We start from the raw sequence: 15,425 nt of genomic DNA, 5'->3' as shown, positions 1-15,425 counted from the left end.
TTCCTCAGGCATCTTCTCACTCTCTAACACCCTATTAAACAAACTAGTTAAAAATTCCACTGCTGCCTCTCCTAGACACTTCCAGACCTCCACCGGGATGTCGTCAGGACCAGCTGCCTTTCCACTTTTCATCCTCTTCACAGCCTTCCTGACTTCATCTTTTCTAATCTTATCTACTTTCTGTTCCACAGAGTTCACCCCTTCTACACCCCTTCTACTTCTGCTTGGCCTTAGACACCTCCCTCTTCACTCTGCGCTGTAACTCCTTGTATTCCTGTCTATTCTCTTCCGTCCTGTCCATGTCCCACTTCTTCTTAGCTAACCTCTTCCTCTGAATACTATCCTGAACTTCCAAATGTTGTTCATTTTAAGGTGTTAAACAAGACTACACTTTAAAACCTTAAAATGACCAAAATTTGTTTAACCATTTTGTAATATTTAGTTTGTTTGCTGTAAGACATAGAAGGCGATTTCTCCCCTGCAGCGACTGACAATACAACCATAAGATACACCAAAACACAACATAAATTCACAAATCACATCAACTTTGTTCGCTGTAATCAAATCTTCAGAATCCATATGTTTACAAGGAACAGATCCAAATTCAGCCCTTTATCCGGCGATCTTCATCTTCATTCTCAGCAGCGACCGTCACGATCGAAGCCCGCGCTCGTTATGATTCAAATTTGAAAGTAGCGCCACCCTCGAGAAGCGTTACGTCATGGTTTACGGCACTGATAGCGAACGCTCATTGGCTCTCACCTGCTTCGTCTCAGATGGTGACATACTGTGTTTCAGTGGATTGACATTTGTGTGATTACGCTTGTTTGTCTGTTATTCTTTTATTTATAACAGTATGTAGTTTTAAGAAATGGTTATGGGTAGGTTTAGGGACAGGTGTAGATCAAAATATCGTTTTAATGCTATATTGTTACTAAAATTGTCATTTTTCTACACATTTCTGTCCATTATGTTTTATTCTTTTAATATTCTGTATAAAATGGGTTTGTTTAGGTTCGGGGTGGGGTTTAGGGATCTTACATTTATCTATAAATATTTAAAAAAAAATTTGCTGTAAGAACATAATAATGCTACGTTTAAATACTGCCAATACGTCTATATTGTATGTTTCAGCTTCTATCCAAACGTACAAAAATTTAGTTTTGTGTCTTTGAAAATTACGTATTAATACCAACGTATTAACAATGAGACCAGGCTGATTTTACACAGGTGCTGCAAATGTTTCAGGTAAAATATGTGTAAAATGAGCGTCATGTGACAACTTCATCTACAAGTTTTGATTAAATCTATTATTCAGACATGACTGTAGTAGACTGAGTACAATTCTGGCAGTTCCAGTTGTGTCCTCTAGGGGGTGTATGTGCTCATGTTGAGTGGGAATTTACCTGTTGAAGAAGAGTGTTCTGTCCTGTTGGATAGACAGGTCGTGTTTGTTGATCCTGTAAAAAGAGCAGTTATTAGTAAATCCTCCTCCTGCATTCTCCTCTCTCGTGTGGATTTTGATGCCAAGTTTCCACAATGACGTTATGATGACAGATCCTTGTGACATGAATGGATGTTACAGGAAAATTACCACAGTGTCAAATATACACAAACATACACAGATTATTGAAGATGAATCATATTGTTGACTGGCAGTAGATGAATGTAAATGTTGATTGTGTCGTTGGTTCATCATATTTATTCTTATCTGTGAGTTTTAGACCAGAAACAGTTCAAATACACTAACCTGACATTATATAATCTGACTAATACGAGTGTCATATTTCAGGATCAGAGCTTATAAACACTAATAACTCATGGATCGACCTACAATACTCACCTCAGAGTCATCAGTTCCTCTTCTGTTATCTGAAACATAATGTCAAGAGAATATTTATGATCAAACACATAATACAGTCTCGAATGAAATTGATTTTAGAAGAATTCTAGTGCATAATATAATTCTTACATAATATGAGAAACTGTAAAAACTCACCGTCTCTTTTTCTGCGAATCATCCAGAGAATAAGAGCAGGAAGGAGAACAGCGAATGAAGCGACAACAATCACAATCACAATCACTGAGAGAGAGACGATATTACAGTCATATTAATACTGATGTCCACTGAGGTCATTTTCACTACAATGAGTTCATTTAGATCCTGATTCTAGAAAAACTCCAGAGTGTGAAAACAAGCACTGAAATGAGGATGATGTTCATACACACCTGGATTCAGAGAGTTTGGTGTGACATCTGGAGTCGGTGTTGTTGCTTTAGTTGACACTACAACTATTGAAAACAAAATAGAAATAGAAAAATCATATTTGAATGCATGAACACATCAAGACATTTCTTTCACAAACTGAGACTGATTTATTTCAGCTGCTGTAGTCCAGATCAGATCCGTATCAGTGACTCAGTTATTGTGCTGAAGATGTTCACACTAACATGAGATGACTTGTGTTTAATAAATGCTCACTATGATTTTAATCATTTAAGCTCTAAAATACAATTCTTTCAATCACAAACAAAACAAACTCAATTCTATCATTCACATATATATGATGGAGTATATTTACTCTAGTATATGTACTCTTTACATTAGTGTTTAAGCTGACTTCCTGTTTGTGTGAATGATTGAGGTCTACAAATTCAATAAGCTCTTCCTCAGTAATTCTCTGTAAACCACTGAAATAAGAAAGTCATGAATAAATATCTTGTTGTTCAGTAAATCCAGGTGTTTGTGCAGCTGCTGTCCTCTCAGAGTTTGGGGTATTTAATGACTTCTGATTCTCTGTACAAATTAAAGGATGGATTAATTAAAGCCAGTGTGAACCAGTGAAGTGAGAGACTGATGATGTGTGACAGTGATCATGTGATCATGAACCTTGTGTAGGAGCTGCTGCTGTAGTTTGGCTTGATTTCTTCTCAGAGTTTGAGCTGCTGACTGGAATCAGTGTTGTTGAATCAGAAGATGAATGTTCAGATGTTCATCTGTAGGACATTAACATCATATTTTACAGTAGTAATAGTTGTTTCTCACCTGAATACTTGACAGTGTATCTGACTGAGGTCTGGAGTTGATTTCTGAGAGTAAGCTGACATCTCCACTCTCTGTTGTCATCTTCATTCAGGAGTGTTGTAGTCAGAGTGATGATACAGTGATCTGATGAGAATAATATCTGATATCTGGAGTCTGTCATCAGATTAACACCAGCCTGATTCACCCACGACAGCTGAAGTCCCTCATAACGGACCAAATAATCACAGAAGAATCCAGAATACACCTGACAGGAGAGAGTCACAGAGCGACCTGGACTGATCTCAGTCTGTGAGGATGATGATGATGATGATGATGATGATGATGGAGACACTGAAACTGAACACAAGACACAAATCACAGACTCTTCAATCATCATCTGAGTTTAAAGTGAGAATCTGTCCTTTTTAAATTGACCACATAATCATAAACTTACCATGAAGAACATGTAGAGAAACAAGTGCATCAGTTCCATGTTTTTGTCCATTCACATATTGTCTGCAGGTGTAATATCCAGAATCTTCTTCTGTGACGTTCTTGATGTTCAGAGAGCAGTCAGACCCCAGACTCAGTCTCTCATGTCTCTCTGTGTCTTCTTTCTTTATCCCATCGGCAATCAGTTCAACTGTCTCTGAATGTCTGGAACTGTTATCGATCCATGTAGTTGATTTGCAGTCAGAAAGAGTATTATTACAGGGCAGACGGACATTTTCACCAGAACTGCTGAACACATGAACATCATCCACTCCACTGGTACCTGAAACACAGTATATTTGAGTGATCATTATGTTATATTAGGGGCAGGTGTTAGCGAGTCGGACTTGTAACCCGAAGGTTGCGGGTTCGAGTCTCAGTACCAGCAAGAAATGTAGGTGTGGGAAGTGAATGAACAGTGCTCTCTTCAGCTCTCATTACACACAACTGAAAAACTTGAACAAGTATGGGACACCATACCTGGCTACACGTCATGTCACTTTATATACTGTATAAAAGGCTGGATGTCTTTACATTTTTTAAAACTCAATGAAAACAAGACAGAGATTATTACATTTGGACTGACTGATACTTTTAATCTTGGTCCACTGGTCTCGTATAAACAGTGTTTTATTTGACAAAGCTTTTAAATTTAATAAGCAAATAAATGCTGTTGTCAAATCCAGCTTTTTCCACTTGAGACTTCTGGATAAAGTCAAGATGTTTCTCTCTTTTAAGGAGCTTGAGAAAGTCATTCATGCCTTTATTTTTTCAAGTCTTGATTATTGTAATTCTCTGTATATAGGAGTTAGTCAGACAGCGTTGTCACGTTTGCAGGTAGTCCAAAATGCAGCTGCTAGGATGCTGACAGGGACACGGAAACAAGAGCATTTTACCCTGATTTTATCTTCTCTTCATTGGTCACCAGTACGTTTCTGAATAGAATTTACGCTTTTGTTGTTTGTTTTCTAATCTTTAAATGTGTTGGCACCACCTTACCTCACAGACCTTTTAAAACAGCAGACATCTACTAGATCTCTTAGTTCCTCTGATCAGCTGCTTTAATTGTTTCTAGATTAAACTCAGGGGTGACGGATCTTCTCTGTAGCTTCATCTAGACTGTGAGATCTTTTACCCTCACATGTTAGAGCGGATCCAACTATATCTAGTGTTAAAACTCGGTTAAAACTCATTTATTATCTCAGGCTTTTAATTCTACTGGGTATTGAGGCATGTTTTACATTGAATTTCTGTGCTTACTTTGAATTTACCCCTTTTATTTATTTTTATCATTGTACAGCACTTTGGGTAACTGCTGTTGAATAAATTGAGCTTTATAAATAAATAAAAGAAAGAAAGAATATTAATAAATGAAACTATAAACCATATCAGCATAAAAAGCAGATGATTCAAATATCGTATTTTTTCCTCATGAACACAATCATCACACTCTCCAGAATAAAGTATTTGTCTTGATCAGAGAGCTGTTGAAATCTCTTAATATGAAGATAATTGTTGATCATCAGATGTTTGAGTGACTCTATGTCCAGTATCAGGAATAATACAGTATGATCTGTATGTATCAATACACAACTCTGAGATCACAACGTGAATGTGTGCAAGAATAAACTGAGCATGTTCAAATCAACTCTTTCCAGACTAATTCCACTAAATGTCTTTAGAGAAAATCCAGATTTCTTTACCTGTGAGAAGTGAAGAGAGAATGATCAGTCCCAGCAGACACAGATCACACTTATCAGCCATTTTCTGTTTCTGTCAGTCTTTCTCTTCATTATATAGTTACAGCTCTTTCTTCAGACAGGAAGGGCTGGTAGTGTCTAAAGAAAGAACTTCCTCTGATCTGAACTGAGTGTTGAAATTCTGGTTTATAGTTGCTATTTAGTGACACGATGTCAATGCATAATGGAGAACAGTTGATTTGTTCTTCATTGATGTTTAAATGTAATGTACAGTACACTTCTACTGTAATAGGAACAGTCCCTGAAGATCAACTCATGGTTGATGTTCAAGAGCACAATGGTAACAGCTCAGGGAGTTTAACCTACAGTCATTCTGTTTCCACACAGACTTTGACACGACAGCAGCTGAGAAACATGTTCTTCACTGACTCAACACACATCTGATCTGAACACAGTTTATACGATAGTCTTTGCATTACTATTAGTTTCACTTCTTTCTTTTAGCAGTTTCCTACATGCAGTTAAAATCTAGAAATAAACACTTTGTAATTGTCCTAAACAGATTGTACATTTTCATTCATTTCACACAAACTGTAATTTCTCAAAAACAAAGTTCTCAAATGTTTTCATAATAGTTCATACATCCAACCAACATTAAAAGAAATCAGGAAAAAACGATCACAACTTTTTTTATTGGCTTTACACAATTCACAAACATTTATGTACCATTTCAAACACAATAAACAAAACTCTGGAATTTGTCATTTTATCAAATGCACTTGGTATATTTTCAATTGGCCCCAAACTGATATCTGCTTGATTAATAATAAACACAACACAGGAAATTCAGTTTTTCTATCTGTTTACACATTTATCACAATTGCATAATGTAACAGGGAAAGTATGAAAAGAAAGTATACAAAAAGCAAGAAAAGAATAAGAATATGCAAGAGAAGGAGAAAATAAAGAGGTGTAAGTGTGAAGGTGTTGGTGTGGGTAGAGCAAGAGGTGTAATGAGAAGGAAAGGAAGAGTGGAACAGACAGAGGGAGATCATATGAGGAGAGAGGAGGATGTAAAAAGAGGAGAGGAGAAGAGCTGAGTATAGTGGAGGAGATTGGTGTAGTGGAAAGAGCAGGGTATAGGGGGATTTTAGATTCAGCACCCCCAAACCCAAATGGTGTTTTATGTATAAGAAATTCAAAATAAAATACTTTGCCACAATTTAATGTTTGAATATATATATATATATAAACAAATTTGATAAATATCATTTGTTTTAAAGCAGTTGAGATAATTGAATACCTTTGCATGACAATTTGTATATTCTCAAATGTCAGGGTGGCACAACTGCATATATGGCTGTTTTATATGAATTGACAAGGTAATAACATTAAGCCTGATAACACAACATCCAGAGGAAATCAATAGATCATTGTGGAGGGATGAAAAGGTTTGTATATTTCTCTGAAATAGTGATAAAAACTGCTAATTTCAAGAATAGGTAGGTTGGTACATTTTCCATGTCAGGTGGTACAATGATATAATATATATTTACAAATATTTGTTGTACCACTTGACCTAAAAAAAAAAAAAAAAAGAAAGAAAAAAAAAGAATTTAAGCACTGAAATGTGTTTAAACACATTGGTCATTACTCAAAAAATATGCATCTCATTAGTTTTGATTTTTTTTTTTTTTTTTTTTAAATAAATTTTTGAAGCTTTATTTGCTAAATGACCCACATAACAAAACCTGTTGGAAAAACATTACAATAAACTTGTATTTTCATTAGTGTATTTGTACATCCACAGCTGAAAATGTTCTAAAATCAATAGACAATGTGCATGTAGTTTTGATGTTAGTATTTACTTTTAATAAATGCATAAAAAATTGCAGTGCTTTATTTTGCAGTAAAGTTTAACTGTTTGGCAAAGGTAAGATTGTGTTTAGATCACTGTTAACTGTTTTGAGAGCAGTTATATTACTTTGGAGAAATGTGTCAAATTGATTGAGAAAAACTATAATATTGTCTGTAATTTAAACTCAAATGTCTGCGTTATATTTTTTTTTTTAATAGGGTGTAGTAACTTAATGAAATTGTCTTGATTGTCTTGAATTTTCACATAAAGTATATGTGACCATAAGTCTGAGTGGACATCCATGAAATGCGGAGTCCCCCAAGGCTCAATACTTGGACCGCTCTTGTTCTGTATATTCTCCCACCCAGCCAAATAATGAGAAAGAACCAAATTGCTTATAACAGCTATGCAGATGACAGCCAGATCTACTTAGCCCTATCGCCGAAAACAGCCCCATTGACTCCTTGTGCCAATGCATTGATGAAATTAACAATTGGATGTACCAAAACTTTCGGGTAACGCTTTAGATTACAGCCTGGAAAGTACTGCGTAATTACAACAAATTTACAGCATAACTTTCGATAATTATAGTGTACCTATCGCGGGCCGTAAATTAAAGTGGTGCTTGTTAAACTCTTATTTCATGTAGTTACAGGGTAAGTAATAATAATAAAAAAAAAAAACGCAAACAATCTGAAATCACTTGAAAACCTTTATTTGAAAAATTTTATTTCAAAAACTTCTTTCAAAAAGGTTTACAGTTACAACACTTCCTATTCATTTCTCTTGCTTGGCTTCCTCCTCCTCTTGTTCCTCTTCTTCTTTTTCTTTCTTTCCACTGATGAATCTTAAGAGGGAATCTCATGTCATTTGCTATTCTGTATTGAAAGAAAATACAGTACACCCGGAAATGTGCTCACCGTTTACTCATCTTTTACCCTCATGCCATCTGAGATGTATACGACTTTCCTTCTTAAGATGAACACAAACAAAGGTTTTTAGAAAAATAAATCATATATGGGAACGCTTTATAAAGCTCATGTGTTCCTAAAAGTCGAAGCATCAAACAGCACATACAGCGATAACTACAGTAATCCATACGACCCCAATGGATGAATCAATGTCTTCTGAAGTGAAACGATTTGTAAGAAAAATACCAAATATTTAAAAATTTTAAACTTTCGACCATCTGTCACCTGCGCGTGCATGAGAGGGTTGAGAGTTCATGCTTGACGTAACTTGAAGCGTGACGTAAGCGTGCCGAGAAAATCACGCGGATGTCGGATGCCGTCAGTTTTTTATTGTTTTTTTTATTTTTATTAATGCTCACAACAAAATACACAGAATAACAGATAATGATAACGAGAAACAAACAAGACAGAATAACAGAGATGGCAGTTCTCGCGCGAGTTTCACATGAATCTCCCGCGAGAACATCATGAAAGCTTCACGTTGCTCATCACAATATGCTTCGTCGAACGCAAAGTCGACTCTCATGCAGGCGCTAGTGACAGTTGGTCGGAAGCGAAAAGATGAATAGCCTAAACCATGAGAACATTTCTGGGTGTACTGTATTTTCTTTTAATACAGAATAGCAATGGGATTCCTTCTTAAGATTCATCAGTTGAGGAACAAGAGGAGGAGGAAGCCAAGAGAAACAACAACAACAACAAAAAGGACAAAACGTGTTACTTTCTGTCAGGACTTTAGAATTTGAAATGAACAGTTGCTTTTAAAAAAATGAATAAATGTATAATAAGTGTTGTAGACCTGTTTTTAATGAAGTTATTTTTCAAATAAAGGTTTCAGAGTCGGTGATATCAGATTGTTTTTGTTTTTTTATTACTTACCCTGTAACTACATGAAATAAGAGTGTAACAAGCACCACTTTAATTTACGGCCCGCAATGTCATACTTACCCTGTAACTACATAAAACAAAAGTATATTTCCCCATGTATTAAAAAAGATTGCAATAGTTCTTTCTACTTGCCTTGAAACAACTTAATCAGTGCACTTTCTCGCTAAATTGCTCCCAAATGTAAGATTGTTATCTATCATAACAGTATAAGTACCCCTTAGTTCTAAAATACTTACAGTATAAATAATTTGTTATTTTCCTGGTTGTTACCCCTTTATTCCTAAGACTTTACATATTGTTCCCCTATACTTACACGTACTTACTTTATAGGTACACTATAATTATCAAAAGTTATGCTGTAAATGCGTTGTAATTACGCAGTACTTTCCGGGCTGTAATCTATATAAAATGCATTAAAACAGTTAAAAATAAAACACAAAATAAAAACAAGAAAAAGAATTAAAAGAGTACATATAAAATAAATTGCAATCAGTCTGACACAGAGGCACAGTGCTCATTCAGTAAATGCACAGCTAAACAGATATGTGTGATTATCATCCGATGTGTGCCATGCCCATCTTGGAACTTGGCCATGTAGCCAGTGCTGAAGCGGTCTCATATGCATCAATCCAAGAAGTGTGACCGTGGCTGTGGATGCCATATGCCCCAGGAGCCTCTGAAGTAATTTCAGTGGAACCACTGTTTTCCCAGTTGACCCAAAGCCCCAGATGGCTGAAGTGCCTGTGCTCACACAACAAATCTCACGAGTGGGCCAGAATGAGCCAGCCATCGAGATGAGAATGCCCACTTCCTTTAGCTGGGCAAGGGAAGCCTCTGCGACTTTCATGAAGACGCAGCGTGACAGGGACACCCCAAAGGGGAGGACCTAGTACTGAAATGCCGACCCTCGAATGCAAAGCATAGAGTCTGTGTCGAGGTAGAATCGAGACATGAAAGAATGCGTCCTTCAGGTCGATCGCTGGAAACCAATCTTTGGGGCGAATGCACGTGAGAATATATTTCTGCATTAACATCGTGAACAGAAGCTTGTGCAGGGCCCAATTCAAGACCCAAGATAGACCATAACCCACCTCCTTTCTTGGATACAATGAAGTACGGGCTTTAAAAGCCTGTCCTCATCTCGGCTGGAGGGACCGGCCCTATTGCGTCCTTTACCAGAATAAGCCAACGAGGCCTCCAAACACCGTGCAAGCGGCACCAGCTGAACTCCAGATGCAGCTCCCTCCATTTCTGGGTCACCCGTCTGAGGGATGGTGTTTTGCCGAGCACTTAGAGGGTTTAGTGACGGCTGAGATAGGCTGTGCCACCTTCCTGTGGGCAGCTGATGTTGCGGCCTGGGTGATGGCTGGTATTGTGGCTGCAGGGGGATGCCCTCAGCGATGGGCTGGTGGAGAAGCAGCCCCTGGTGGTCTGGTGGCAGCAGCATCCCGCCAGGGCAGAATGTCTTTGAGGGGGCTAAGAAAAACGACATGAAAACATATGATCTCTAAAACAAGCACCCGGATGCATTTTATGTGATTGCTGGAGATTTTAACCATGTCAATTTGACGGATGTTATACCAAGGTTTTACAAACACGTCACTATTGCAACCCGGGAAAATAATATTCTTGATCATGTGTACACAAACAGACGCGGAGCCTACAGAGCAGTGCCTTTTCCCAACATTGCACTCTCCGATCATATCTCCATTATGCTTGTTCCCTGTTATGAAGACAATGAAACCAACACAAAAGTCAATCACAGTGTGGCCCACAGTGTGCACTGCTTTGAGTGTACTGACTGGCAGGTCTTCAGGGAAGCAGCAACAAACACTGGAGAGGTGGATCTGGAGGAGTATGCATCCTCTGTCACCTGTTACATCAGTAAGTGTGTGGATGATGTTACTACTACCAGAACAATAACTATCTGACCAGAAGCCCTGGCTGACTGTAGAGGTCAGATCCCTTCAAGACTCAGCATTCAGGAACGTTGACACTGAGGCACTTAATGTGGCAAGGAGAAACTTGAGTACCGGCATTAAAAGAACCAAGGCTGATTATACTTTTAAGATACAGGGTCACTTTTCTACAAACGACCCCCAGAGCATGTGGGTCGGCATTAAGAGCATCACCGATTATAAAAGAAGAGACACTGAATGAGAGTTATTCACTGCGCAACTGGGTACTGGACTTTTTAACCGATAGAAGACAGACTGTAAAGGTTCATAATATTATGTCCTCCCCCATTGTTCTCAACGCCGGCATGCCACAGGGATGTGTCCTGAGCCCACTGCTGTACACTTGCTAACTTATGACTGCTCCGCCAGACATCCGAGTAACCATATTGTCAAACTTGCAGATGATACTGTTGTGGTGGGACTCATTTCTCAGAATAACGAGTCAGCTTACAGATGTGATGGAATTTTTTAATTAATCATAACTAACATTTCTTTTTCCTTGCAGGAATAACATTTATATGCTTTTGAAACCTAAATGTCCTCAAACCTTGCATGGGCCTAAGTCAGTGTTTGTCTGAATCATGTCCAAAAATAAGAAAAGTGGAAATGACACTTAGGGACAGCTAGACAACTATCTAAATATAATAGCCCCATGATACTGAGTAACCAACAAACTAATAAACACATGATTTGGGCAGATCTTGCTTTACCTAGAAACATGAGGGTTTGACATAAGAAGAAGCAATCATATTGTAGAATGCTTTACCATGCTCCTATCCTATATAAACTGTTGTATTCTTCTTGCTGGTGGGATTCTCTGGTACTCAAACAGGTATTAAAGTACGCTTAGTAGAGTATAAATTCATAGGTGTCTGGGACACCCGGTTTAAGTTAAGTCAGGCGTTTAGGGGAAAATCTACCACAATTTGGCGAGCCAGCTTCAGGAGTCCTCGGAATCTCTCTCTGATGGGGACGAGGATCTTGACTTCATTCTGCCAGACTGCAGATCCCTGTTCGACAGAGGGACCATTCCTGGACGCGCTAAAATGACTTAAGGTTAAGGTAAGACAGACTCCATACTTTTCCTTACAAATGCTTTTAAATTAAATAAAAGGATAAATTGAATTTTGGATTCTGTTAAGAACATTTTTGAAGAACACTGTGATCACATTTAAATGATGTTTACTTTTGGCTGTTAAGGGCAGTGAGTGATTATGGTTGATATAACCAAAGTGTTGAGTATTTTAGATGTTGTGATTGAGTGCTCCCAGCAAGCTGCTAGTAAAACTTTGTTCCTGCAAAGAGCAACCTGTCATGATTGCTGGAGTTAGAAGTGCTAAAGATTCTACGCTCATATAAATCACAGTCGAGGCAGTGATAGTGTTGGACGACTAAAGACCTGTGCTCAGGGTGAGACAGTAACATTTTGAGTTAGTGTTGATGATCCTGTGTATAGATGCTAGAGACCTGACACTCGCCTGCGAATTTGGGTAGGTAGTGATATAGCAGCTTCACCATGTTCGGGAAGGGGAAATGCCCTGAGATGCTGTAGCACTACAACTTGCTCTTTGTTTTAATCAGACTTTAATTCTGATTAAGAAAGAAATGTTGAACGAGTTGAATATGACTGATAGATTCATTTTGAAATAAATAAATGAATGCTGAAATTGTTGAGAATGAGATTGGGTGACCGAGTTAAATAGAAATTATGATTTGAACAGGCACATAACAGACATCTTACAGTAATTTTAGTTTCTAGCAAAGAGAAAAGACAAAGAATTCTTTGCTAATACATTACACCATACTCTATATTAATTAGAGAAGTTTACTGTTTTTTCCTGCATTTCGCAAAGAAGGATCTGCTTGCTTTTTCCTGCAAAGAAGAACTAAGCTTATTAATAGATTGAGGAACTGCTGTTGTGTTGACCAGATGAGACTTCTGGAATTAAGGGACATTGATTATGGTTCAGAAAAAATGGAATTTAAATAAAGAGCTGTAGGTTTAATTTGAATTATGTGGTTCTCTTGAGTGTTCACATTTCAGACCAGGCATGGAACAGCCACCTTGACAAATGGGAGCAAGTAGACTGAAGTCTGTCGACAAGACAAGACTGCAGAGAGAAGAAGAGGAAAGTGGCTGATGGGCCTTCAGCTCCCCTCCTGAAAGAGGAGGTTGACACTTTGGAGGGGTCAGCATGGAGAGGACTGATACAGTGCAGGAAAAGGTGAAACTTTCACTTGAGGCTTTTCCTATGGACAATTTTGCCTTGCGTTATGAAATTGTGTGGCAGGATCGATCACAAGCCAGACTGTCTGAGAGACAGAGGAACAACAGAGCTCATCCACCACAACAACATGCCTTTTAGTGCATCCCTGGCTGACGATCCAATGCAACAGACCAACAAGTTCAACTGACTGATGAGCCACACAGAACACAGAAGGACTTTCATTCCCTCCCTTGTGGGCAGGTGCTGCATCTCAATGATCACTACAGAGACCGCTTCAAATTCTGTTAATTATCATATTAATTTGATTCCTTTTGATTAATTCACTGGTCTCACAGCAGTTTTTTGTATTCTCTGTTAAATTCTGAATCTGCTTTCAATAGGTTCCAGTCCAGCCTACTGTACATCTTAATGAAAGAAAAAGAAGTTCAATTCACAGAAGTGGGAGTTTGACTCACTAATCAGTTAAAACTGGCTGGAATTGGCATAGTGAGGGCTATTACATTAACCAACTAGGGGTAAAGACATAAATAGATTATTGACTATGGGCACAAGGAAATAGGGCACAAAGTGTCCAAAGAGAAAATTATGGCTAGAAAAGCAACAATATTGGTCACTTCATTTCGTTTAAAGGTAATTTTCTAGATTTAATAAGAATAATAACTCTAAGATTCCAAATTTTTGAAATCAGAAATGCTGTCATCACCAGGGATATGAGATGGGAATGTTATTTGTCCATGGATCCAAGATTGTGTGGAGATCTCCAATCTTCTTCTAAGTAGCTCATGAGTAACAACAAAAAGTTTGAAAATTGTAATTGCGCAATAAAAGACAAATAGCATTTGAGAAATTGAAATTGGCTCCCTCAACTGCAGGCCTAGGTCTATATGATTATTCTAAACTATGTAATCTATTTTATTCATGGCGACTGACATTGAACAATTGATAATTAACGTCCTAACATTTAGACACTGTTGCAAGGGGAATGCCACAGTGTGTCTACGTTTAGTAGCTTCTGCCGTCGTCAAAGTTGTGTTACCCGTTCAGATTTGATGGTAATCTGGCCAGAGGGGGGTGTGAAAGTGTGTGTGAAGGATGGTGAGATGGTGTTTGCTGAGGCACCAAGTCAAATAAATCATTCCAATCAAAACAGCTGTATCTAAAATGTATTACATTTATTAAGTGGGCCCACAGGGCAGAATATGCCCAATAAAATAATGGCCATGGATGAATTTGGCTTAATATCCTGGCCTGGGTTCATTTGTGGCAGTGCCACACCTGCGCAGCACCTAACTTCATTCTAACCTTGTGTGTTACAGTGTGGTATGAGAACCGCTCTGTTACAGATAGGAAAGCCCTGCAGCATGTGATTAATTTGGCAGAGAATATTATTGGATGCAATCTCCCAGCAATCAGTGACACATACATCAACAGAAGCAGGACTAGGGCTGCCAGCATCATGACGGACTCCTCCAACCCTGCCAATAGACTATTTGTCCCTTTTTCTTCAGGCAGGAAACTGTGCAGCATCAGAACTAAAACAACCAGGTAAAAAAACTCAGGTTATTAACTGTGCCACACTCTAGAACTGAACAGACTGAACTTTTTTGTCTCAAAGTTATATTGTATTTTTATTACTATGCTGTGAATTTTTTTTCAGGTTACTAGTGTTTATAGTGTTTATATATGGGTGTATATGAATGGATATTTGTATTTAATTTGTATTTATTATGATGAGTAGTTTAGTTATGTATTTGTGAGTGGTTTTTAACCGGACCTCGGTATTTAATTTCGTTCCAAGCTCATGTATAATGTTTTTTGGAATGACATTAAAAATCCTTATCCTTAAAAGGACCCAAGGATTCCCAGCAGAACATTGCCCAAAACATCACACTGCCTCCGCCGGCTTGCCTTCTTCCCATAGTGCATTCTGGTGCCACTGACAGCTAGACTGATGTGTACTAATGAGGAAGTTTACCTCTAGTACGTCAGACTTGGAGTTTATCATGGGCTTGTCACTACCTTTTGACATGCATTGGCAGCGTAGGTATATCGTTCCCCAACGTGTCTTAGGACGCAGCGTGAGTACCCTTTCGAAAGTGAATGTCTCGGGTTACGACTGTAACCCTGGTTCCCTGAGAACAGGGTGCTCGCACTGTGTCGGTAGCCATGACTTCGGGCTGCCTGCACAGTCCCTTTAGACGAAGAAGTGGATGACATGTTCTCTAGGTGCCCCTTTTATACTTCCTGGTCACACTAGTATTGACGTCATGGCTGTCGCCGGCCAATACAATTGTCGTGATTCTAC

At 38.2% G+C, this 15,425-nt stretch overlaps 4 protein-coding genes across 12 annotated transcripts in view; 2 read left to right on the top strand and 2 right to left on the bottom strand.

Moving 5' to 3' along the window:
* The window catches only part of LOC127508159 (uncharacterized), a 448,826-nt gene extending 443,454 nt beyond the window's left edge, over positions 1–5,372 (bottom strand). Inside the window, exons 1-3 of one of the 3 annotated variants that reach the window (XM_051885856.1) lie at positions 5,221–5,370; positions 3,480–3,800; positions 3,291–3,382 (exon numbers count right to left, since the gene is read on the bottom strand). In XM_051885856.1, the coding sequence (XP_051741816.1) occupies positions 3,291–3,382; positions 3,480–3,800; positions 5,221–5,281 (474 nt within the window). In that variant the 5' untranslated portion in view covers positions 5,282–5,370. Of the gene's footprint in view, positions 1–3,290; positions 3,383–3,479; positions 3,801–5,220 lie in introns of all 3 variants that reach the window. The other 2 variants (XM_051885858.1, XM_051885863.1) reach the window with 2 other exon arrangements.
* The window catches only part of LOC127508155 (CXADR-like membrane protein), a 252,545-nt gene that overhangs the window by 77,276 nt on the left and 159,844 nt on the right, over positions 1–15,425 (top strand). The gene's annotated exons all lie outside the window — the stretch shown is intronic.
* Positions 1–15,425, bottom strand: part of LOC127508160 (uncharacterized) — a 75,877-nt gene that overhangs the window by 31,939 nt on the left and 28,513 nt on the right. The window contains exons 5-8 of one of the 3 annotated variants that reach the window (XM_051885868.1): positions 2,230–2,292; positions 2,000–2,083; positions 1,844–1,872; positions 1,407–1,460 (exon numbers count right to left, since the gene is read on the bottom strand). The exons of the other annotated variants lie outside the window; for them this stretch is intronic. Of the exons in view, the coding sequence (XP_051741828.1) occupies positions 1,407–1,460; positions 1,844–1,872; positions 2,000–2,083; positions 2,230–2,292 (230 nt within the window). The remainder of the gene's footprint in view (positions 1–1,406; positions 1,461–1,843; positions 1,873–1,999; positions 2,084–2,229; positions 2,293–15,425) is intronic. 3 annotated transcript variants of the gene reach the window in all.
* LOC127508114 (obscurin-like) overlaps positions 11,608–15,425 on the top strand; it is a 536,232-nt gene continuing 532,414 nt past the window's right edge. The window contains exon 1 of the mRNA XM_051885769.1: positions 11,608–14,665. The gene's annotated coding sequence lies outside the window, so the exon portion shown is untranslated. The remainder of the gene's footprint in view (positions 14,666–15,425) is intronic.

Source organism: Ctenopharyngodon idella, chromosome 3 (assembly GCF_019924925.1).
Source record: "Ctenopharyngodon idella isolate HZGC_01 chromosome 3, HZGC01, whole genome shotgun sequence".
NCBI classification, from domain to species: Eukaryota; Metazoa; Chordata; class Actinopteri; order Cypriniformes; family Xenocyprididae; genus Ctenopharyngodon; species Ctenopharyngodon idella.
Note: the sequence above shows the minus strand (reverse complement) of the source record. Positions and strands in the feature narration are given on the sequence as shown.